At 43.8% G+C, this 26,054-nt stretch overlaps 1 protein-coding gene and 1 pseudogene across 11 annotated transcripts in view; one reads left to right on the top strand and one right to left on the bottom strand.

The window, feature by feature from the left end:
- Positions 1-26,054, bottom strand: part of LOC139277362 (focal adhesion kinase 1) — a 759,656-nt gene that overhangs the window by 323,159 nt on the left and 410,443 nt on the right. For all 11 annotated transcript variants that reach the window (XM_070895775.1, XM_070895782.1, XM_070895811.1 and 8 more), the window contains 2 exons: positions 13,755-13,834; positions 260-322 (listed from right to left, as the gene is read on the bottom strand). In XM_070895775.1, the coding sequence (XP_070751876.1) occupies positions 260-322; positions 13,755-13,834 (143 nt within the window). The remainder of the gene's footprint in view (positions 1-259; positions 323-13,754; positions 13,835-26,054) is intronic.
- LOC139279772 (U2 spliceosomal RNA) lies at positions 3,314-3,551 on the top strand (annotated as a pseudogene).

Raw genomic sequence — 26,054 nt, 5'->3', positions numbered from 1 at the left:
TGGTTTAATTTTTATACCTATTCACTAAATGAGTTTTTTTTATTTGGCTGACAGGAATTTAATTTATTTAGAGCCAATTTTCCCAATTAAGATTTCCATGCAAAAAGAATGAGAACAATTATCTTTCTTTATCCTTCTTGAAATATTTTGGGACAAGTCGCAAATCAGTTACATACATATTGAAATAAATACTAACACATTGAAATGCAACACAAAATAAAGTTAACCTTCAGTACAGAAACACATAAAAGGTACTCACTCTAACAATTCATAATTGGACTTCTTTTCCAAGGCATTTCCCCGCATTTCCCGATAGAATCTCCTAAAAAAAAAGCAATGAATTGGAAAATCAAACCACACTTGTATTAATTAAACCATTATGCATTTGAATCTCTGTTCTGTTGACAAATCTCAGAACTACAGAGCAAACATGGACTGAATGAACACACCAATTCAAAACTGAGCGACATATTTTCATTAGGTAAGGGTATCAAGGGATGCGGAGCAAAGACAAGGAAATTAATTTGAGGCATGATCGAATGGAATGGTGTAACAGGCTCAAGGGCTGAATGGCCTTCTCCTGTTCCTACGTTCCTGAAGGAACCACAGAAAAGCAAAGCAAAGCAAAAAAAAGTGAAACTCTGAAATGCTTAATGGTGCAGTGTGTGAGTGCACTAAATGCCTTGGAGAAGAATTTTTTTTCCAAGTCTCCATATAATTTAGGCTGTATTTTTGACTTTTAGGGCCCAAGTTTCCACATAATTGCGCCTGATTTTTAGGAGCAACTGGTGGAGAACGGACTATCTTAGAAATCGCAATTCTCCACATTTTTTTTCTGCAGTTCTAGTCAGGTAGAACAGTTCTACTTTGGAACAGAATTTTTTCTTCAAAAGGGGGCGTGTCCGGTCACTGACGCCTGATTTCAAAGTTTCCACAGTGAAAACGTACTCCAAACTAAGTTAGAATGGAGCAAGTGAAGATTTTTATAGAACTGAAAAAGCCTGTTCTACACATTAAAAAATCAGGCGCAGGTTACAAATTAGGCGTCCAGAACGAGGTGGGGGGGGGGGGGGAAGGGAAGTCATTAAATTCTACAATAAATCCTTATTTATACTTCTACAAATATTATACAAATAAATCCAACCTGAATAAACATTTATAAGCAAAGAAAAGATTAAATAAACCATCTTCCTACCTGTGTGAAAGTGCTTCAGGCAGGGAGAATTCTGCAGTCAGCCTGAGTCCCCGTTCTTCCTGCGGGGGGGGGGGGAAAGAGGAGGAGGCGCCCGTTCTTTCCCGCGGGGGGAGGGGAGAGGAGGCGCCCATTCCTTCCTGAGGGGGGGGGGGGGGAGGAGGCGCCCGTTCTTTCCCGCGGGGGGGAGGAGACAGTGAGAAGGCAGTAAGTGCTGATGGCAATGTGCTTTTATTAAAAAAATGTTCAAAAATTAAACAGCTACAAAGAACCACAAAAATGGCCGAGTGCCAATGTTTTTTTCACACTGAGCATGCGCGAACGCTCCAACGCGCCAACGCGCACGCGCAGCATTGCCGGCAGGAAAAAAACTAAATTAAATAGTACCCGCCCCCTCCCACTTATAAAATCGGCGCGAGTGTAGGCTCCGCCCCCCCGGGCACCGCGCCAGGCAGACAAGGAACTGCAGAACGCTCCAGAATCGCGATTTTTTTTTAGGCGCCGTTTTAGGCGCGAAAAACGGGCGCCCAGCTCGGAGGGACGCCCGTTTTTTATCGTGTGGAAACATGGGCCCTTAATTTCGCCCGGTTCCCGGCGCAAGTCATGGCGAAATCAAAAATTTAGTGCCGGGTTAGCATTAGCGACAGAAGATGCAACTTTCGGCAAATGAAAGTTCACGAGGAGCATTAGCGCTAACTTCAGCGTTGCGCCACAGAATTTGTGCGCCGAAAGTTCCGGTCCTAAAAAATTCGGCCATTCTGCGCATTCGCAAATCTTTTATTTGTATTTTTCTTCCCACACTTCTGGTCTGCTGTCCGATCGCAAATGCTAATACAGGGTGCGGCTGCGCGCATGCGCAGTACAGCCAGAGCTGAATCAGCCATTTTAAAATTTGATTTTGATCATGGAGGAGGAGGAGGATTGTAGACAGCATGCCACGCGATTTAGCCAAGTGGCTGACAAAACCCTCATGTGGGTTGTGGAGAGAAGATGGCAGGAATTATATTGGAGGGGTGGATCTAGAACCCTGCCAGCCATTTTTAATCAAATATGGAGAGAAATTGCCGAGGAGGTCTCTGCCTCTCACAGTGGCCAAGAATAGGAAACAGAGCTGAAAAAAGTTCAATGATCTTTGTACGGTCGTTAGTGAGTACAATTTTTATTGATGCACTCCTTCATTACTTCAATTATAAATCTGACACACTAATTGTTCTCATGCTGTTGCTGTCTCAGTACTCTATGGGTTGCCTCCTAAAATGTATGACACAGAGGTAGGCTTTAGTTTTGCACCCTATTTGCCATGAATGTTCTTTACACATTAAGATTGCTTTGAGATCTTGTAAGATGTTTCCGCACTTCGATGTCCTCCTGATGAACCACATGCAATTTCCAAGGCCATTAAACAGAGGACTCTATTACATTCAGACAGTATGGTATTAGTGTTTTGCTGGCTATGTGTGTGTGCCACAAGAGCATATGACCATCTGGTAACTATTCCCATTTTCATCTTTGCAGACAAAGTAGTCCCATAACCGCTGTGAGCAGGCGAGGACAGACGGTGGTCCGCCTCAGACCCTGCCACTTACCAACCTCGACAGCAAGTGGCAGGCCTCATCGGCATCTTGGGTCTGACCCCCACTTGGATAGTGATGATAAGTCCTGCACACTACCTGGGTTGGGGCAATGTGATGCAGAATCTGTGGACTGGGGTTGGGGCAATGTGATGCAGTATCTGTGGACTAGGAGTAGGGCAATGTGTTGCAGCGTCTGTGGACTCGGGTTAGGGCAATGTGATGCAGCGTCTGTGGACTCAGGTTAGGGCAATGTGATGCAGTGTATCTGGACTAGATATACTGGACTAGCGGCAGTCCTTGAAATGAGCCTGTGCTATGCGACTTTCCTCATGTCACCCTGCCCCCTCCCCTGCTGCTAACCACTCATCTGTTGCTTTCTACTTCCAGATGACCAGTCACAGCCGCAGCATCCCTCAAATCAACCCTCCACGTCAGGCCATCATGTGGAGGAGGAGGAAGAGGAAGAGGATGAGTTCACAGATCAGCCGACTCCGGGGCAGATGCAATCTACCCCTCGTTTACCACCGGCAATTACCTCGTCTGATGAATAGCTCTCGGCCTTTTGGCTAAGATCATGCGTAACTGACCTGACAGGGGAGTAGCCACCATGACCTCCGGGTGGTTCTCCCTGTATCAGGAAGGTATATGCTTGCTTTTTTGGAAACAGGAGGTGGGTGGGGTGGCTTGACCCATCCACCTCCACGGAGGTGTGTGGGGGACCTGACCCATCCACCTCCATGGCACGAACCTGGTATTGCAGTACTTCCAGGAACGGTGCAGTGGCTCTAGGCCTTTTGGCTAAGAGCATTGGCGCAGAGTGATCCTTGGCGTGTGCAAGGTGACCTCTGGCGTTTGTGATTTGACAAAGAATTGGAACGATTGGCTACGAATTTCAAAAAAAAAAAAAATTACCTCGTCTGATGAATAGGAGGTGGGTGGGGTGGCTTGACCCATCCACCTCCACGGAGGTGTGTGGGGGACCTGACCCATCCACCTCCATGGCACGAACCTGGTATTGCAGTACTTCCAGGAACGGTGCAGTGGCTCTAGGCCTTTGGCTAAGAGCATTGGCGCAGAGTGATCCTTGAATGGGCCCAGGGTGACCTCTGGCGTTTGTGATTTGACAAAGAATTGGAACGATTGGCTACGAATTTCCCCCCCAAAAAAAAAAAAAAAAAAATTACCTCGTCTGATGACGATGTAACTTTCTCGGGGTTTGAGACCTCGGAGGCTCCTGGGACTAGTGGCATGCAGCAACACAGTTCTGGGGTGGAATCCCATATGCCATCTCTTTGGAGGGTGAATTTGCAAAGTCGGTCTGCTGACAGACAGGCAGACGTGGAACTGGACATGGTGGGACTGCCCAGAGAGAGCATCCACCTCACGTGTCAGCTCCTTGATGTCTTGGGTAGGATTCCCGCGACCATCGAGAATCTCACTGCGATAATCATGGAGGTAGGATCTCAGATTGTCGGTGCGAGCAGTGATATCTGCGAGGCCATCAGTGCCCACACGAGGCTGGTGGCCTCCAGCAGTGACCCTGGAATCCCGGAGAATATGGCGCAAATCCTTGCCAAATATGGTGCATCACAGGCACAAGCTCTGCTTCAGCATGGCCAGGTGATGCAGTCCGGAAACCCTTCCACCATACTCTCTGCGTTCCCCAGCGTCACATCCAGACCCACATCACTTGTATCTGTCGACGCCAATGAAGAGGCTCGCCAGTCAGAAGCCGGGCCTTCCATGCCTCGAGCTGGTCTGGTGCATCCCCAGACGGTGTCTCCAATGTCTCTCTTTCCCCCCGCCCCCCTGTCCGCAACACAGCAGCACTCAGGCGGCCTTACTGCACACTATCTTGGTGCCACGAGGAGCAGCAGGCAAGGGGGCGGGGGAAAGAGCCGGTGGTAAAAGATAGTGGGGCAGGGGTTGCTGCATTATGTTCTGCATTGTGTTGTTTATAATGTTGTAGTTGTTGTTGTTGAATAATCACACTGCTGGATGCAGATAATTTGTGTTATTTTATTAAAGTTTCAAAATTTCAACATTAAGTTAACAAAGTTATAAAAGTTTACAATGTTTCATAAATTCTTCTGTTCACCGTAACCATTTCTATGTAATGTCCCATTTGCAGAATAAGAGGGGAATATTCAACATGGTGGGATAGAGTGGCCAAGCAACGGTCAAACGTGCCGTTCACTCTTCAAGCCAAGCGTTCAATTATGAGCTGCCGACGTAAGGTTTTTGCAGCGGCGAAACTTCCACGATGCCTCCACTGTGGTTGTAGTAGGGGTGGTGGCGGCATGGGTTCCTCGCCAGGCTCCTCTTCCTCGTATTCCTCCTCCTCCCCACCCCGCTTCTCTCTCCTGAGGTGGTCCTGCAATCCCCATTGGAAAATCCTATCCCCTCATGATGGCTAAAGTTGTGTAGCATGCAGTACACCACAATGAATTCAGGGACCTGCTGAGGGGAGTATTGCAGGCAGCCTCCAGTGGTCCACGCATCGGAAGCGCTGTTTAAGCACTCCAATTGTCTGTTCGAAGATGTTGCTTGTGGCTGCATGGCTCCCATTATAGCGATGCTCGTCTTCTGTTTGAGGGTTCCGGATGTGGGGGGGGGGGGTCATGAGCCAAGTGGCGAGGCAGTAATCTTTGTCCCCCAGCATCCAGCTCTGGCCTTGTGGTTGACGCTGGAACATGTGAGACACTGCTCTCACACAAGATGAAAGCATCATGGATGCTCCCTGGATATTGGGCATGATGCCATGATGTGCTGAGTATAGTCACAGATGATCTGTACGTTCATGGAGTGAAATCCCTTTCATAAGAACATAAGAAATATGAGCAGGAGCGGGCCACCTGGCCCCTCAAGCTCTCCACTATTTAATAAGAGATTTACAACCCTCAGAAGAAATTCCTCCTTATCTTAGTTTTAAATTCTGAGACTATATCCCGTAGTTTTAGTTTCCTCTCCGAGTGGAAATATTCTCTCTGCATCCACCTTGTTGAGCCCCCTCATTATCTTATAAGTTTCAAATAGACCATCTCTCATTCTTCTGAACTCCAATGAGTATAGGCCCAATCTACTCAACCTATCTTTATGTCAACCCCCTCATCTCCGGAATCAACCTTCTCTGAACAGCCTCCAATGCAAGTATATCCTTCCTTAAATACGGAAACCAAAACTGTATGAAGTGCTCCAGGTGTGGCCTCACCAATACCGTGTACAGTTGTAGCAGGACTTCTCTGCTTTTATACTCTATCCCCTTTGCAATAAAGGCTAACATTTCATTTGCCTTCTTGATTACTTGCTGTACCTTCATACTAACTTTGTGTTTCATGCACAAGGACCCCCAGGTCCCTCTGTACTGCAGCACTTTGTAATTTTTCTCCATTTAAATTATAATTTGCTTTTTATTTTTTCTGCCAAAATGGATCACCTCACATTTTCCCACATTATATTCCATCTGCCAAATTTTTGGCCCACTCACTTAGCCTGTCTATATTCCTTTGCAGATTTTTTGTGTCCTCCTCACAATTTGCTTTCCCACCCTTCTTTGTATCATCAGCAAACTTGGCTACATTACACTTGGTCCCTTCATCCAAGTCATTAATATAGATTGTAAATAGTTGAGGACCCAGCACCGATCGCTGCGGCACTCCACTAGTGACTGTTTTCCAATCGGAAAATGACCCATTTATCCTAACTCTGTGTTTTCTGTTCGTTAACCAATCCTTTATCCGTGCGAATATATTACCCCCAGCCCTGTGAACTTTTATCTTGTGCAGCAACCTTTTATGTGGCACCTTATTGAATGCCTTCTGGAAATCCAAATACACCACATTCACTGGTTCCCTCTTATCCACCCTGCTCGTTACATCCTCAAAGAACTCCAGCAAATTTGTCAAACATGATTTCCCTTTCCTAAAACCATGCTGATTCTGCTTGATTGAATTATGCTTTTCTCAATGTCCTGCTACTGCTTCCTTAATAATGGACTCCAGCATTTTCCCAACAAAAGAAGTTGTGCTAACTGGTCTATAGTTTCCTGCTTTTTGTCTGCCTACTTTTTTTAAATAGGGGCGTTACATTTGCGTTTTTCCAATCCAATTTTGGTAGATTACAATCAATGCATCCACTATCTCTGCAGCCACTTCTTTTCAGACCCTAGGATCAGGTCCAGGGGACTTGTCTGCTTTTGGTCCTATTATTTTGCCGAGTACTACTTCTTTAGTGATAGTGATTGGATTAAGTTCCTCCCTCCCTATAGCCCCTTGATTATCCACTAGTGGGATCTTTTTAGTGTCTTCTACCGTGACGACCGATACAAAATATTTGTTCAACGTCTCTGCCATTTCCCTGTTCCCCATTCTCATCCTCTAGAGGACAAATATTTACTTCAGCCACTCTTTTCCTTTTTATGTACCTGCAGAAACTCTTACTATCTGTTTTTATATTTCGTGCTGGTTCACTCTCATAATCTATCTTTCCTCACTTTATTATTTTTATTAGTTGTTCTTTGCTGGCTTTTAAAAGTTTCCCAATCCTCTGGCCTCCTACTAATCTTGGCCATATTGTATGCCCATGTTTTCAATTTGATACCATCCCATATTTCGGTTTTGGTAAATCTCTGGATTCTGTAAAGGTGCTCGCAGGGTGATGTGCGTAGTCACGGGCACCCTAAACCTTGGGGAAGCCAGAAAATCGTCCAAGACCGACAGCCCTCTCATTTTGGGTCTCCATTGGGAAATTTATGAAATCCATCCTGAGTGTGTACAGTGCAGTCGTCACCTGGTGAATGCAGCAATGTATAGCATCCTGCGAGATGGAGCATATGCTCCCCCGCTAATGTCTGAAAGAAGGCATAGAAGGCAAGTGCCGCAGTCACCTTCGGCTCAATGGGCAATGCAGTCCTGTTGTCGCTGGTAGGCTATAGGTCTGTCTGTATGTGCTGGCATATATCTGTGACCGCCTCTTTTTGGAATCACAGCTTTCTAACGCGACGTTGCCTGTAAACTCGTGGGGGGTAAGGCCTCCTCCCCATGCATCTGTTACCTCTTCGATTACGTTGAAAATAATCAATAAGTCTTCTTCTAGCTCAACGTCATATAAATATAGCAGCCAGGATTAATGGCTGACATAGAATGGCCCCATCTTTTAAAATGTCCTTAAATGTCCTTTAAAACAAACTATAAACTCACATAAGCTTCACAATCAATAGCATGCAGTAACGCAGCGATCTTCTCCCAATGCTTTTAATCACTCAGAACTACCGTCTTTCTCCTCCGTTTTCAAGATGGCACCGTTAGTGCCTGGTGCTCCCTGGGTCTGACTGCTTTTTGCTGGCGGGTTCCCGGGCGGACACTAAATCGGGCGATATGTTTGAACGTTCCGCCCAGGGCACTCGCGCAGCGATGCACGACAATTTCTGTAATCGAAACGGTCAAAACAGCGGGCGGGCGCAAAAACATTGGCGAAAATTCCACCCTGGCGCAATATTTTGCACCCCTCGTTTCACGGCAAAAAATTTTTTTTTTTGCGTCCCGCTCATGCGGTAAATTTGGCACAAATGAGCCGAAAATTCAGCCCTCAGTTCCGAACTCTTGACCATCAGAAGCCAGCATAATCCATGTCATTTTCAAGTACCTCCGAAGAACTATTTTAAAGAATGTTTGGAGAGAAATCAGGAAACTGATTGGCCACTCAGCTCGGAAAAACAGCAAGGAACTTGAGAAGGCAGAGAAAAATAAATTACAATGACAGCGTTTGGGATAAAATTATTTTATTAAATGAGACTTCACTGTGCATTTGCCTTTTTAAGTTGAAATAATGAATTGATAGCATTTAGGATCTGTGACGGATCCTCCTGAACAATTGTTTCTTTGAAACAAACTTCAATGCTGTAACCACCTCCATGGTATATGTTGCATAATTCTACATAACCCTGTAGCTCAATTCAAGGTCAAAATAAAGTTAACAAGCTACAGGTTAATATTAATCTGTACCCACTACCCAGATGTCTTATTAAGCTAATACAAAAGTAAAATACTGCAGATGCTGGAATATGAAATCCGAAGGGTCATCGACCCGAAACATTGACTCGGTTTCTCTCCACAGATGCTGCCCGACTGCTGAGATTTCCAGCATTTTCTGTTTTGATGTCTTATTAAACTATTGTACGCCTTTCACGCAGATTGAAATAATCAGCTGAAGACAGTCAAGTGATGATCAGAATCAAGATCCTGGTCTATTGCAAGAATGAAGTGAGGCCTGTGTGTTTGCTAAGGCAGCGACATTAACTTTGTTTTGTTCCCAGCTGACATCAATAAGCATTCCTATATCATCTAAGCAACACTACAGCCTATAATTAATACTTGCAACTGCTCACAAGCCACAACTGCAACAGGCGGGTTTTCATCCACTTCAATGAAATTTCCAAGCGTACTTTGGTTCAGATCAAGACTAGGCTTGTGCTGGGCCACACAAAATAAACTTGTAATATTAATTATCTGCCAGGTACAGTTCCCTACATCATGGAAGGCAACTGAAACTTGACTAAAAGTAGTAACTAAGTTCAACATCATAAAGAAAAAGAAAACATTAAAAAGCAAGAGTTTCCACGTCAAGGAGTAAGGGCTATACTTTCCTCTGTTATCTACTTTATATTTTACTTTCTTGCTTACTAAAATTAATGAATGAGAAAAAATAGCCCCAAGATACAACAACAACGCCTTTAACGTAGTGAAACATTGCAAGGCACTTCACAGGAGTATTAAGAGTTAAAACAATTTGGCACCAAGCTGCATGTGGTGAAATTAGAGCAGGTAACCAAAAGCTTGGTAAAAGAGGTAAGTTTTTTAATCTCGTAATACACCTGTGAAGCGCCTTGCACTGTTGCACTACGTTAAAGGCATTGTTGTTGTATCTTGAAGGAGAAAAGAGAAGTAGAGAGGCGGAGAGGTTTAGGCAGAGAATTCCAGAACTTAGGGCCCAGGCAACAGAAGGCACGGCCACCAATGGTTGAGCAATTATAATCAGGGATGCTCAAGAGGGCAGAATTAGAGGAGTGCAGACATCTCGGGGTGTTGTGGGGCTGGAGGAGATTACAGAGATAGGGATGAGCGAGGCCATGAAAGGATTTGAAAACAAGGATGAGAATTTTGAAATCGAGGTGTTGCTTAACCAGGAGCCAATGTAGATCAGCAAGCACAGGAGTGATGGTGCAAGTTAGGACAAGGGCAGCTGAGCTTTGGATCACTTCTAGTCTAGGGTAGAATGTGGTAGGCCAGCCAGGAGTGCATTGGAATAGTTAAGTCCAGAGGTAACAAAGACATGGATGAGGGCTTCAGTAGCGGATGGCCCGAGGCAAGGGCGGAGACGGGCTATGTTACGGAGGTGAAATAGGCGGTCTTAGTCATACTGCGTATATGTGGTCGAAAGCTCATTTCAGGGTGAAATATGACTTCAAGGTTACTAATAGTCTGCTTCAGCCTCAGACAGAAGTTGAGAGAGGGATGGGGTCAGTTACTAGGGAACAGAGTTTGTGGCGAGGACCGAAAAACAATGGCTCCGGTCTTCCCAATATTCAATTGGAGAAAATTTCTGCTCATGTCTGACAATTTAGAGACTGCGGAGGAGTTGAGAGAAGTGGTTGTGAGGTAGAGCTGTGTGTCATCAGCGTACATGTGGAAACTGACACTGTGTTTTCGGATGATGTCACCAAGGGGCAACAGGTAGATGAGAAATAGGAGGGGGCCAAGGATCGATCCTTGGGGAACACCAGAGGTAATGAGGCGGAGAAGCCGTTGCAGATGATTCTCTAGCTACGATTAGATAGATAAGAATGGAACCATTCGAGTGCAGTCCCACCCAGCTGGACGACGGTGGAGTAATGTTGGAGAAGGATAGAGTGGTCAACCATGTCAAAGGCTTCAGACAAGTCAAGAAGGACGAGGAGTGACAGTTTGCCTTTGTCATAGTCACAAAGGTACTCATCATCATAGGCAGTTCTTCAAAATCGATGAAGACTTGCTTCCACTCTAAAAGTGAGTTCTCAGGTGACTGTACAGTCCAATATGGGAATTACAGTCTCTGTCACAGGTGGGGCAAACGTTGCAGGAAAGAGTGGGTGGGTGAGTATGGTTTTGCCGCACGCGCCTTTCCGCTACCTGCTTTTGCTTTTTGCTTGCTCTCGGTGATGAGACTAGAGGTTCTCAGAGCCCTCCCGGATGCTCTTCCTTCACTTCAGGCGGTCTTGGGCCAGGGACTCCCAAGTGCTGGTGGGGATGTTGCACTTTATCAAGGAGGCATTGTGGGTGCCCTTGAAACGCTTCCTCTGCCTACCTGGGGCTTGCTTGCCATGTAGGAGTTCCGAGTCGAGCGCTTGCTTAGGGAGTCTCGTGTCGGGCATGCGGATGATGTGGCCTACCCAATGAAGCTGGTCGATTGTGGTCAGTGCTTCGCTGCTGGGGATTGTTGGCTTGATTAAGGACACGAACGTTGGTGCGTCTGTCCTCCCAGGGGATTCGCGGGATCTTGCGGAGACATTGTTGGTGGTATTTCTCCAGCGATTTGAGGTGCCCACTGTATATGGTCCACGTCTCTGAGTCACAGGAGGGCAGGTATCACAAGAGCCCTGTAGATCATGCATTTGGTGCCAAATTTGAGGGCCTGATCTTTGAACACTCTCTTCCTCAGGCGGTGGCAGTCGCGGAAACCGGATTGGAGGGATTCAAACATGGAATTACGGGAAAGATGGGCATGGATTTGGGAGGCCACAACATGTTCAAGGACTTTGGAGAGGAAAGGGAGGTTGGAGATGGGGCGGAAGTTTGCATGGACGATGGGGTTGGGGGGTTGGTTTTTTGAGGAGGGGGTGATGACAGCAGATTTGAGGGAGAGGCCAGGACCTCAACAGTGAGAACCATTAACAATGTCGGCTAACAGGAGTCAGATAAGGAAGTTAGGTAGTCAGCGGTTTGATGGGAATAGGGTCAAGGGAGCAGGAAGTTGGTCTCATGGACAGGATGAGCGCAGAAAGGTCATGAGGGGAGATCAGAGAGAAACTGGACAAAGATGTGAGGTGAAGGCTAGGGCAGGTAAGGATTCTTGGAGGAAGTTTGGCCCAGTGGGCTGGGGAAAGAAGGGAAGAGGCAGAGACAGCCAAACAAATGGTCTCAATCTTAGAGACAACGAAGTCCATGAGCTCCTCACACTTATTGTCGGAGGTGAGGGTGGAGACTGGGGAGAAGGGTTTAAAAAGACAGTTGGCAGCAGAGAATAGAAGCCAGGGTTTATCTTTACATTCCAGAATGATTCTGGAATAGTGAACGATTTTGACAGACGAGAGCAGGGCCTGATAATGCTTTCTGTGGTCCAGCCAGATCTAGCGGTGAATGGCTAAACCAATTGTCCGCCATATCCGTTCAAGTATGTGTCCCTTGGGCTTAAGAAGAAAAGATCAGGGCTGTACCAGGGGTAACGATCAGGGTGAGAGAGTAATTGTTTGAACAGGGACTAGGGCATCAAAGGTGGTGGAGAGGGTGTGATTGAGCAGATCGGTCGCTGCAGAAATGTCATGGTGAATGGAGGGTCAAAGGCTGGACAGTTGGGAGTTCATAAGTGCAGTTGAGAGAGAGTCGGGAGAGAGTCCCCTTTTACTGGTACCGAGTATAAATGCGACATCAAGCTAGAGAAAAAATTCTGGTTAAGTATCAGATAACACTTAAAATCGAGTACTTTGGGAGGAAAAAAAACATTTTGGTTGGTTCTGATACATCCCAAAAAGGTATGCCGTGAGAAAAGCTTTTGTTAATGCAGTGGTATGCAAATAATGGATGGAAGAGAAGCTTCAAAAATGTCTGGTAAAGGATGACTTTCACGTATGTTGGTGCAATCTCAGCATTTCTGCTGAGAAAACAGCAAATTTAGGTCTTCCATTGTTGGTTTAAGACGAAAGAGTCCTTTAATAGAAAATAAAATGATAAAATTATCGAAGTATTTGAAACATTGGGCATATTGAGAAGCACTTCCCTGTATAGGAAAGTCTTACTACAGCTATACAGAGTATTTGTGAGGACATACCTGGAATACTGCGTGCAATTTTGGTTTCCATATTTATTAAAAGATATACTTGCTTTGGAGGCAGTTCAGAGAAGGTTCACTAGGTTGATTCTGGAGATGAGGGGGTTAACTTATGAGGAAAGGTTGAGTAGGTTGGGCCTCTACTCATTGGAATTCAGAAGAATGAGAGGTGATCTTATAGAAACGTATAAGATTATGAGGGGGCTTGACAAGGTGGATGCAGAGAGAATGTTTCCACTGATAGGGGAGACTAGAACGAAGAGGCATAATCTTAGAATAAGGGTCCGCCCATTTAAAACTGAGATAAGGAGAAATTTATTCTCTGAGGGTTGTGAATCTGTGGAATTCGCTGCCTCAGAGAGCTGTGGAAGCTGGGACATTGAATAAATTTAAGACAGAAATAAACAGTTTCTTAAATGATAAGGGGTTATGGGGAACGTGCAAAGAAGTGGACCTGAGTCCATGATCGGATTAAATGGCGGAGCAGGCTCGAGGGGCTATATGGCCTACTCCTACTCTTATTTCTTATGTTCTTATGTAAACCCACAATTTTCCCTCAAGTAACAAAACGCTGAACAATGCCATATTCTATTCATCTTAAAATGGAAGGAGAGGGGACAGAAAAAACAACTAATTGACATGTCCCAAACTGTAAATTCGAAAAGCCAAATCAACAAATGCTCGAATTACCCATTTTTAAACCACTTATTGACTACTTTCAGCCCAGAGGTGCAAATGAGGAAAAAACATTGTGTTACAATTGGTTCACGTGCTGACTTGGTTTCAGTTTATTTCATTATTTTTGAATTAACATTTCTGCAATCCCTAATTTAGTAACATGCCAGAATCTACCAAGTCAAAAACTTCAAGTTTACCTGTATAGGCAAGGTTACACAAGATAGGCTTACCTGATCTCAAGGCATCCCAGCTTCAGTGCAATATCCTGGTCCACTTGATCTGCTATGTCCATCATATAATCATTCTTGACCTAAACATGAAAATACATTCACTAAGTCCAAGCTGAGTAGAAGCCGTAATAGAATAAGAGTATTTATTTGAGCTCCAACTAAGTTTTTTGAGCTATTTTGCAGATTAACCATTAGACATCTAAGGGTACTATTTATTTTGGATTCTTGGAGATCTGAAACTAAAACTTATATATGGTATGAATAATAAGCAAGCTAATGTGTGTAATCTCACTTTGGCAGTCAATTTCAAATGGCAAAGAGTTATTCCTATAAATTTCCATATGGCATGGAATTCTCAAAAACAAGGGTAGATTTAAATAGCAAAGTAGTCATTAAAATGTCTCATTCCTAAAATGATTAATAAAAGCTTGACATCATTTTCAATTTAATTTACAATATACTGCTCCAGATCTTTTTTCAGTAATCAACAAAGCTACAAAAAACAATTTAATCCAAGGCTTTTGGATGATGTAGTAAGCCAGCCACTTGAGAGCTGGGAGCCCAAAAATTCCATGGGCCACGACTCCCCGGTTACACTGAGACTGCGCCTGCCAGTGCCCAGCTGCGCCGACGTAGGCACCAAGGAAGAGCACCGAAGTTGCAAGGGCTTGAGGGCACATCTGCCAAGCCTGCTAGCCCCCTTCAGCTGGAAATATCCACCACTTATTTTGGGGGCATGCTCAGGCCCCTGAACCCATTCGGGAGCCTACTATCAGCAACGGCAGACATCGATGGCGAGGTCCAACATCGCCTCCAGTGTGCCAGTGCAGCCTTGGGCCGCATGAGGAAGTGTGATTTTTAAAGACCAAGACCTCAAATCTGACACCAAGCTATGATCTACAGGGCAGTACTGATATCCAGCCTCCTATATGGCTCAGAGACGTGGGCTATATACAGTAGACACATCAAAGCGCTGGAGAAGTACCACCAGCGCTGCCTCGGCAAGATCCTGCAAATCCACTGGGAGGACAGACGACCGTCAATGTTCTCGCTCAGGCCAACATCCCCAGCAGCGAAGCACTCCACCAGCTCCATTGGGCGGGCCACATCGTCGGCATGCCCGACACGAGACTCCCTAAGCAAGCGCTTTATTCGAAACTCCTACATGGCAAGCGAGCCCCAGGTAGGCTGAGGACACCCACAATGCCTCCTTAATAAAGTGCAACATCCCCACCGGCACCTGGGAATTCCTGGCCAAAGACCTCCCAAAGTGGAGGAAGAGCATTTGGGAGGGCGCTGAGCACCTCGAGTCCCGTCGCCGAGCTCATGCAGAAATCAAGCGCAGACAGTGGAAGCAGCGTGCAGCAAACCAGACTCTCCACCCACCCTTTCCTTCAACCACTGTCTGCCCCACCTGTTAGAGACTGTAATTCGCACATTGGACTGTACAGTCACCTGAGAACTCACTTTCGAGGGACTGCCTATGATGATGATGAAGAACCCACTCTGTGCAGTTCGGCCCTCCGAGTCTAGGGACTAATCAAGATGTCTTCAAAAGTATTTATCAGTCTTTGGGGTTCAGGCCATCACACCTCCCCCTTCCCCCTCACGCCTCACCCCAGGATGGGTTCTACTTGCACACATCTGCAGGATGGTAAGCCTAATTTCTCTTGATGTATTGGCCTCCAGTCCAATGTTGGGTCATAAGAACGTAAGAAATAGGAACAGGAGTAGGCCATGTGACCCCTCGAGCCTACTCCGCCATTCAATGAGATCATGGTTGATCTGATCATGGACTCAGCTCCACTTCCCTGCCTACTCCCCATAACCCCTTATCGTTTAAGAAATTGTTTATTTCTGTCTTAAATTTATTCAATGTTCCAGCTTCCACAGCTCTCTGAGGCAATGAATTCCACAGATTTTCACCCCTCAGAGAAGAAATTTCTCCTCATCTCTGTTTTATGGGCAGCCCCTTATTCTAAGATCATGCTCTCTCGTTCTAGTCTTCCCCATCAGTGAAAACATCCACTCTGCATCCACCTTGTCAAGCCCACTCATAATCTTAAACGTTTCAATAAGATCACCTCTCATTCTTCTGAATTCCAATGAGTAGAGGGCCAACCGACTTAACCTTCCCTAATAAGTCAACCCCCTTATCCCTGGAATCAACCTAGTGAACCTTCTCTGAACTGCCTCTAAAGAAAGTATATCCTTTCGTGAATATGGAAATCAAAACTGCACGCAATATTCCAGATGTGGCCTTGTATAGCTGTAGCAAAACTTCCCTGCTTTTATACTTCATCCGCTTTGCATTAAAGCCAAGATACCATTGGCCTTCCTGATCACTTGCTGTACCTGCATACTATCCTTTTACAATTCATGCAGAAGTACCCCCAGGTCCCGCTGTACTGCGGCACTTTGCAATCTTTTTCCATTTAAATAATAACTTGCTCTTTGATTTTTTTCTGCCAAAGTGCATGACCTCACACTTTCCAACATTATACTCCATCTGCCAAATTTTCGCCCACTCACTTAGCCTGTCTATGTCCTTTTGCAGATTTTTTTGTGTCCTCCTCACACATTGCTTTTCCTCTCATCTTTGTATCGTCAGAAAACTTGGTTCCGTTACACTCAGTCCCTTCTTCCAAGTCGTTAATATAGATTGTAAATAGTTGGGGTCCCAGCACTGATCCCTGCGGCACCCCACTAGTTACTGGTTGCCAACCAGAGAATGAACCATTTATTCCGACTCTCTGTTTTCTGTTAGTTAGCCAATTCTCTAGCCATGCTAATATATTACCCCCAATCCAGTGAACTTTTATCTTTTTGCAGGAACCTTTTATTTGGCACCTTGTCAAATGCCTTCTGGAAGTCCAAATACACCACATCCACTGGTTCCCCTTTATCCACCCTGTTCGTTACATCCGCAAAGAACTCCAACAAATTTGTCAAACATGACTTCCCCTTCATAAATCCATGCCGACTCTGCCTGACCGAATTTTGCTTTTCCAAATGTCCTGCTACTGCTTCTTTAATAATGGACTCCAACATTTTCCCAACCACAGTTGTTAGGCTAACTAGTCTATAGTTTCCTGCTTTTTGTCTGACTCCTTTTTTAAAGGGGCGTTACATTTGCAGTTTTCCAATGTGCTGGGACCACCCCAGAATCCAGGGTCCTAACTACTCTGCCAGTATTATCTGGAGCCAGTGGGAAAAATACAAATGACAGGTTAAAAATGGAAGACTGGAATTGGGGCATAGGGTTGAAGCTAGGAGATAGGTTGGACTAAAGCCAAAGATTTTAAAGTCGATTAGCTGAGAGACTTGGAGCCAATGTTGATTGGTGAGGACACAGATGATGAATATGTGGGAGTTGGTGGTGGAGAGAGCTGGGTAGGCTGGCGAGGAGAATATTGGAGAAATTGAGCTTTGAAGTGAGAAAGTTATAGATGATGGATACAATGTGGAAAAAGACAAAAAAAGGTTTTGAAGGTCAAAATAAGCAATCCATCTGCAGTGCATCAGATGTAGGGTTATACAGGACAGAGAGATTGCGCACCTTCCCAAATGCATTACAAAAACATTCTTGCTTTATATTTGCAATAGTAGAACAGTTCAGGAACTTGGGAGTATATTAAAATATTTATATTGTTCAGATTCTTAAAGTTTATGAAGTGGAAGTATTAAACTGGCTATTTAGATCAGCAACAAACAGGTTAGCATTTGTAAAGTTGAGCTTTGTATTGTGTGCAAAACTGTAAAACTGCTGCTTGAAGGAAACTGCTTAGTGTACACTTAATGAGCAAATAATGGGACTAAAATGTAACTGACGGTTGGATCATCAGAGAGTACAGAGGCCAGAATGCAAGATATTCAGCCGCAAGGATAAAGGAATCAGAAAAAACAATAAAAGGCAAAGCAACTTAAGCCACTCTCACATCTCCTTGCCATCAAATGTCAACTAATAGAAACCTAGGAATGTTTTTGAAGCAGGATCTAAATTACATGACTCACATTGAAGCACAGGGTAAATATAGTTCAATCAATGAAACCTTTGTACAAAAATATTGTCTGAAAACTATATATTTGATCTGGAGTACAAATGTTAAGCTAAAGTTGCATTTATGGTCCACAGAGCATGGTTCAAATTAACTTTGAAGTCCATTGGGAGATTTTCCTGGGTCTGCATTCAGGCATATTAAATTGCCTCAGATTCAGGTTCTGAACCTGTGGCGGCCTGGCCCAGCAGTCTGTGTGGCCCTCGGCCGGAGAGCACCATCGGAGCAGGCCGGGGAGTGGAAGGAGCAGTGTGGCGGCGTACCACTCCAGGGAGCAGCACGTGCTGGAGCAGGAGAGCAGCGGCAGTGAAAAGTGACGTCACCAAGATCCAGGTCGGTGATTGGAGCGTGGGTAGGTACAGCAAGAGCGCGAGGTCGGAGTGAAGGAGCGGCGAGAGATTGTAGAGGGACGTGATCGGGGCCCAGGAGAGGGGAGGGCCCAGGGGCAGCATGACAGCCCAAACTGTGATGTGTGCGCGCACTAGGTCCGTGCAGCAGAGTTGGTCTCCAGTCATCTTGGTTAATCCTTGCTGCTGGACCAAGACCTAGCTCTGTCAAGCCCATGTGGTGACTGGTATGCAAAAGCCACCACATGTTAAAAAAATCCACGCACAGGCATCTTCCACCCTTCAAGATTTATGTCGGGACCTGGAATTTTAGGTCCATCATTGAAACACCTGTGAACTTTTTGACATGGAAGCAAGTCATCCTCGATTCGAGGGACTGCCTATGATAATGATGATGATGATGATGATGATGATGATGATGATGATGATTACATTGCCTGGGTACTGTGAATATTAGAAATCAGGCAGGTTGGAGCGAACAATTGGGTCTTTACAGGTATGCCCTCGGATTCACCTGATTTTCTATTTTTCGCTGCACCAAAAGCAATCCAGTGCATCTGGGTGCAGAACCTGGAACATTTCTCCTTGTATATTTTATGAGGCAAAGTAAACAAGTTTTATCAACAGTACATGTGCTATTTTTGGTTTAGTTAGAAGATTGCTATTAATAATTTTTTTTTTACCTAGAATTATTATCCTACATGTTAAAATGCATCAGAGTATCTCTCCCAAAAAGATAATGCTTTGTTCAAAGTGGAAGAATGCTCTTCTGGTTTTAAGCTGGCAGTTTTAAGTGAGGTACTTGAAGTGCACTTTTAAAGCACAGCTACACCAGCACAGTGAAACACCCACAGTCTCAAAAGAAATGGGCAAACCCATTTGAGACTGTATTCATAAATCACCACTGGTCAGTAATGAATACTGCAACATTTTTTGGTTATCCTTTTAACACCATTAAAGTCACAAGAACAGCAGAGCAAGTACGAGTCAAATCAGGAAGAAAATCTGTGGTCAACAGCAATGTTAGCCGTTTCTAGCATATGCGTGACCTTAAAAAAACTACTCTTCCATTTTATTGAATAAAAATATGCTCGTTAATGGTTATATCAAGTTTTTTGTACTTTTAATGCATTCATTCGGCCTGCGTCTGTGTTTTGTGAACCCATTATTTATTTATAAAATATAAATATTACAGGTTATTAAATTTCCCGCGTGTTATTTATGTTTTATTATTTTCCCCGAATGCATTGTAAATAAAAGGAGGGATTTCATGTTCAAAATTCCTGAGAACATCAGAGGGAAATGTTAAATAAGCTGATGTGACTGTTTTAAAACTTTTGGTGCATTATATAACTTATATTAAGCAAAATTAAAAATGGTCTCCTTAAAACCAATTGAAACCTAAAACGTTTTTAAAATCCCTACAGGCAATTAACTACCAAGCAAATCAAGTTAGAAAATATATCACAAATAAATACACTGAATACTGCCATAACATTGTATTTTTCAAACCCATATAACCCTAACAAAAAGTGTAGATGGAACAGGAAAAAATGAATGAGATGTTATACCTATTTATTTCTCCTCCCCTCAACTGAAATGCAATAAATATTCCACTTTCCATAACTTCTCAAATATTGGTGTGTTTCTGTTAACTTCATTGATCTCAACATGGAAGGCCAATTTTCTTATGTGGGCTAGTTTATTACATAAAGATTATAATGAGGAATCAATCGGTTAATTAATTTTTTTTTTCCAACAATTAAGAGATTAAAAAATTGCCTGCAATTAAATTTGTAGAGAGTCCAGAAGTCCAAAAGCAAAATGTGTCATGTTTACATGTAAACCATCACACTTTAAAGGCAAATTTCAAAGTTGGGATCAAACCCAACAAAATTGTCCATTCTGGTATACTACACTTCTGCTAGTATGCATACTGCCACTTCCTGTGTTTAGTGCAGGAACCACTGCAGCATCTCTCTACACCAACAAGCGGCATTATGGGAGAGTTCATCTGCAGTTGCCTGAATAAAGGTTCCATGGGGTAAAAAGATGCTGAGGATGCAGCTTATCAAAAGTGTCAAGTCCTTTTTGCATTATACTTTGTGAAAGCAGCTGCAAGCATTTGTTTATTGCAAATTGTTTTTCTGACTAAATACAAAGTTCTGTTGATTAGATCAATATTACATTTGATTTTTGACTCCAAAAAGCACTTAATTGCTCCCAGCTGATTTTCCCCCGTCTCTAACCAAAGAACAATGAGGCCAGTTTTAGGCATCATGACCCCAGCTGAGAAAGTTAATTCAGCGCAGATGAGGGATTGAACTTTGGCCCTTCCTTGTTTGTATGGTTCAGAATCAATGTGAAGAGGGTTAACGGTGGAGAGAGTTTTATATGAGTGTTCAAATTGTTGAAATGGTTCTAGCAATTATGTATTTTATATTTATATATTTTTTAATGAAATTACAGTTGAAGATTGACCAACTGAGACTCTTATTCTGTGGTTACTCAGTGGTAAGTCAGTGTTTGAATGGATCTTTCCAACAGGATAACGACAGTGACAAAGGTCAATTTCCTTTGTATTAGAAAGAATGACATGAGTAACTATTTAAACATGATATGGTGGGTTTCCCTGATGGTAAATCATTCAGGGTAGCTGGAGTTGGAGTTCCTTAAGAACCTATCTTGTGCTCTTATAGTCTTGAAATCCTGAAGATGTGAAAGAAGCTCTATAAATTCATGTTCTTTCTTGTTTTTCTTCTTAGTTGCCTATAATCCCTGGTTTAAGAATGACTTGTCACATTCTGTGGCGGCCCCCTCATGGCAGGATCAATACTTATCCACAACTGGGTTGTCAGGTAGTCGACTGTGTGAGGGAAGTAGGGTTTAATAAATCATCCGAACAGATAAGCCAGCATTTCAAGCTGCTCCAAAAGTAATTTTATAAGTTCTTATTTCTTAGAGGGGCCATTAAAGAACCTCTTTCAGGATGCTTGGCAGCCTTTGGATCCCTTGGACCTCGAAAACTTTATCCAGCAAGAAACCAACAAAATGCACTTTGTGCCAAATCTTCAAAGGTGTTCAACAACCTGAAGACAGTACAATTTACACAAGCCAGAAGCACAGGCAAGTACCTTACACATTTCAACTGGTCAACAATTTTGTCCAATCCATTCTTAGCATCTAGCCATATATAGATGAGGCTGATTCAGTTAAAGGTTTTCCACAAATTTCATTATACACCACAAAAAATGGCTAACTGGCTACTTATTGGAGAGAAGGTAATGTTGTTGTGATTCAGAAGAGGGTTCACTTAGTTATTGTGGCACTATCATAAAATCTTTCCCTTCTGGAGTCTGCAATGGATGTCGTGGTCAGGGCAGGGACTATAGCTGTTGATAATGCTCCAAAACTGTGTTTGTCTAGACTTATGTCAAAGATGAAAACTGGTGTGTTCACATAGAATGATTTTATCAGCACTATTTGCAGCAAGAGGTTTTGAGAAGTTGCAAAGAATATTACTTGCAAAGATCAGAAGTTACAATCCTCCAAATCCAGTCTAAGATTATCTCTAATTTTTCTTCTTGTAGCTTAAATTTAAGCATGTATTCCACAATCATCTGAGCATCCAATAGAAAGTCTCTTGTTTTGTATTCAATTTTAAACAATAAAAGCAGATTGACTAAAAAAAACTAATTTTGACCACAATCAAGTCAAATTAATTTGTGGACTACTTGAGCTAAACAATGAGATACTAAATTTGACATAATTCAGCTGTCTTGACAATATATTGATTGTCTTGACTATACAAATGCCTTGCATCACATCCCGATGCAGAAAAATTACCAGTAGAGTCCACTCAGCTCTAAACACAATAAAAGGATAAATTATATCCAGCGCAACTCCTTTCAATTTCAAACCTGTCTTGTATCTTGGAACCACTTAGGAGTATATCTTACAAAATCTCATTTGCAGCCATATGTATCCTCAAAACTGGCCTTTATGTTCATCTGTTAACACAAAGCATGGCAAAATGATGGGAACCACAGAACAGAAACCATGTATTTTGAAGGAGGAGCAGATCAAAATAAAAACTGCATTTGAAATCCAGATAAGACTTGTCTGAAACGTTTTTAAATCGTTACACTAAATGGTCTGGCAGCTTTGCTATCAAGGGTAATTGAGTGCAAATGTCAGTTTAGACTGTATTCCGACTCGCCTTGCTGAGAGGTCAATGATACTGTCATCAGGGAAACAATTTGGATGACAAACTAGTTTTCAAACATAGATGGACAATGACGCAACAAATCTTCCGGATCACTCAGGTGCATGAACATGCAGGGAGCGATAAAGAATTTAGATTTCTTTAACTTGTTGAAATTGATTGTAAAAACACATGGCTCAAGGTTTTTCTGAATGACAATTACACAAACGCTGAAGAGGATCAGTCACTCATCAGTAGCAACATCAGAGACTACATTCAGTTCTCATGTAGTACATTTAGTACTCATGTATAGCAGGCACCTCAAAGCACTGGAGAAGTACCAGCAACGTTGCCTCTGCAAGATCTTGCAAATCCATTGGCAGGATAGGCACACCAATACGTCAGTGCTCTTGCTCAGGCCAACATACCCAGCAGTGAAGCATTGATCACAATCAGCTCTGATGGATGGGCCACATCGTCCGCATGCCTGACACTAGAGTCCCAAAACAAGCGCTCGACTCAGAGCTCCGACACGGCAAGCGAGTCCCAGGTGGGCAGAGGAAACGCTTCAAGGACACCCTCAAAGCCTCCTTGAAGAAGTACAACATCCCCACCGACACCTAGGAATCTCTGACCCAAGACCGCTCAAAGTGGAGGAGAAGCATCCGGGAAGATGTCCTTCGTCGGGAGCACGCGGAAGCCAAGCGCAAACAGCGGAAGGAGCGCATGACAACCCAAGCACCCCACCCACCCGTCCCTTCAACCACCATCTGCCCCACCTGTGACAGAGACTACAGGTCCCGCATTGGTCTCTTCAGTCACCTGAGAACTTCGAGGGACTGCCTGAGAGAGAGAGAGATATTTAGTTTTACTATTTATAGCTAGAGCAAGTGATCTGTTGCAGCAAATTACAGTACTGCTCAAAAACCGCCATATTCACTGCTCTCGGTACCGGTTATGCAAAACCGTGGTACTCGGACAACAAATTGCATGATGTGTGAAATGCAGATATTCTCAAGATTTGTTCCGTCGCACCAATTCAATTGTATTATTTATAGCTGTTACATTTGGAGTTATAAAATTAACTGAATGAAGTGGTATGGAGAGACTTAGCAATATTTTAACATCTTGTATACTTTGATGTATGCCTGTCAACTGTCAAGAAAAAAATTCTTGTCCAAAAATTCTGTTTATACAACAATGAAAGCAACTGTAGATAAATTACATCAACAGCATCAAATACAAGAGGTTTGTGCAAGTGCAACGATACATCTGTGAACTGTCACCAATGCTCAATGTACAAAAATGTGAGATAATTCTTTTCCCTCAAGGTGCCACTTAGCAAGCTTTCAAGTAATAGTTTTTATCAGTCTGACTGAATGGCTTAATGTTGATGCCGGGACCAATATCCTCGCGATGGGGGCGGGGGTTGCGAGTGCTGCTGGGGAGGGTTTAAACTGGCTTGGCAGGGGGATGGGAACCTGAAAATAGATTCAGTCGGGAGGGGAGTAAAGCTGAAATTAGAAAGCAAAAATAAAGAAAGGGAGTTTGAAGGAGAGAGGAAACAAGCAGGAAAAAAGGGTAAAAAACAAATTTAAATGCTCTTTGTCTAAATGCACATAGCATTCGTAACAAAATAGATGAGTTGACGGCACAAGCAGAGACAAATCAGTATGATCTGACAGCCATTAAAGAGACGTGGTTGCAAGGTGACCAGGACTGGGAATTAAATATTCAGGGGTACTTGACAATCCGGAAGGACAGGCAGACAGGAAAAGGAGTTGGGGTAGCTCGATTGATTAAAGATGGAATCACTGCAATCGTGAGAAATGATATTGGCTCAAATGATCAGGATGTTGAAACAGTTTGGGTGGAGATAAGGAATAATAAGGGGTAAAAGTCACTGGTGGCCATAGTCTATAGGCCCCCGAACAGTAGCAACTCTGTTGGTCGGAGCATAAACCAGGAAATAGTGGGGGATTGTAAAAAGGGAGCAGCAATAATCATGGTGATTTTAACCTCCATATTGATTGGACAAATCAAATCGGTCAAGGTAGTCTTGAGGAAGAGTTCATAGAGTGCATAAAGGACGAGTTCCTTGAGCAGAATGTAACGGAACCAACCAAGGGGCACGCTATCTTAGATCTGGTCCCGTGTAATGAGACAGGATTAATAAACAATCTCCAAGTAAAGGATCCCCTTGGAATGAGTGATCATAGCATGGTTGAATTTCAAATTCAGGTGAGAAAGGTGGATCTCAAACCAGCGTACTAAGCTTAAATAAAGGAGACTACAAAAGTATGAGGGCAGAGTTGGCTAAAGTGGACTGGGAAAATAGATCAAAGTGTAAGACGGTTGATGAACAGTGGCATACATTTAAGGAGATATTTCACAACTCAAGAAAAATATATTCCAGTAAGGAAGAAAAGGTGTAAAAGAAAAGATAGTCATCCGTGGCTAACTAAAGAAATAAAGGACGGTATCCAATTAAAAACAAGGGCATACAAAGTGGCTAAAACTAGTGGGAGGACAGAAGGTTGGGAAGCTTTTAAAAGCCAGCAAAAAATGACTAAAAAAATGATTAGGAAAGGGAAGAGAGACTATGAAAGTAACAAGCACAAAATATAAAAACAGATAGCAAGAGTTTCTATAGGTATATAAAAAGGAAAAGAGTGGCTAAAGTAAATGTTGGTCCCTTAGAGGACAAGACCAGGGAATTAGTAATCATAGGCAGCCCCTCAGAATCGAGGAATACTTGCTTCCACTCCTGAAGTGAGTTCTTTGGTGGCTGAATAGTCCAATACAAGAGCCACAGACTTTGTCACAGGTGGGACAGATAGTCGTTGAGGGAAGGGGTGGGTGGGACCATTTTGCCGAATGCTCTCTCCCTGCCCTTGATTTCTGCATGCTCTCAGCGATGAGACTCGAGGTGCTCAGCACCCACTCGGATGCACTTCCTCCACTTAGGGTGGTCTTTGGCCAGGGACTCCCAGATGTCAGTGGGTATGTCGCACTTTATCAGGAAGGCTTTGAGGGTGTCCTTGTAACTTTTCCGCTGCCCACCTTTGGTTCGTTTGCCGTGAAGGAGCTCCACATAGAGCACTTGCTTTGGGAGTCTCATGTCTGGCATGCAAACGATGTGGCCTGCCCAGCGGAGCTGATCGAGTGTGGTCAGTGTTTCAACACTGGGAATGTTAACCTGGACGAGGACGCTGATGTTGGTGCGCCTGTCCTCCCAGGGGATTTGTAGGATCTTGCGGAGACATCGTTGGTGATATATCTCTAGCGACTTGAGGTGTCTACTGTACAAAGTTCATGCCTCTGAGCCTTACAGAGGGCGGGTATTACTACAGCCCTGTAGACCATGAGCTTGGTGGTAGGTTTGAGGGCCTGGTCTTCGAACACTCTTTTCCTCAGGCGGTCGATGGCTGCACTGGCGCACTGGAGGAGGTGCTGAATCTCATCAATGTCTGCTTTTGTTGATAAGACGCTCCCGAGGTATGGGAAATGGTCCACGTTGTCGAGGGCCGCGCCGTGGATCTTGATGACTGGGGGGTAGTGGTGTGCGGCGAGGCTAGGCTGGTGGAGGACGTTTGTCTTACGGATGTTTAGCGTAAGGCCCATGTTTTCATATGCCTCAGTAAATACGTCGACTATATCCTGGAGTTCAGCCTCAGAATGTGCACAGACA

This window comes from Pristiophorus japonicus, chromosome 1 (assembly GCF_044704955.1).
Source record: "Pristiophorus japonicus isolate sPriJap1 chromosome 1, sPriJap1.hap1, whole genome shotgun sequence".
Lineage (NCBI taxonomy): Eukaryota > Metazoa > Chordata > Chondrichthyes > Pristiophoridae > Pristiophorus > Pristiophorus japonicus.
Note: the sequence above shows the minus strand (reverse complement) of the source record. Positions and strands in the feature narration are given on the sequence as shown.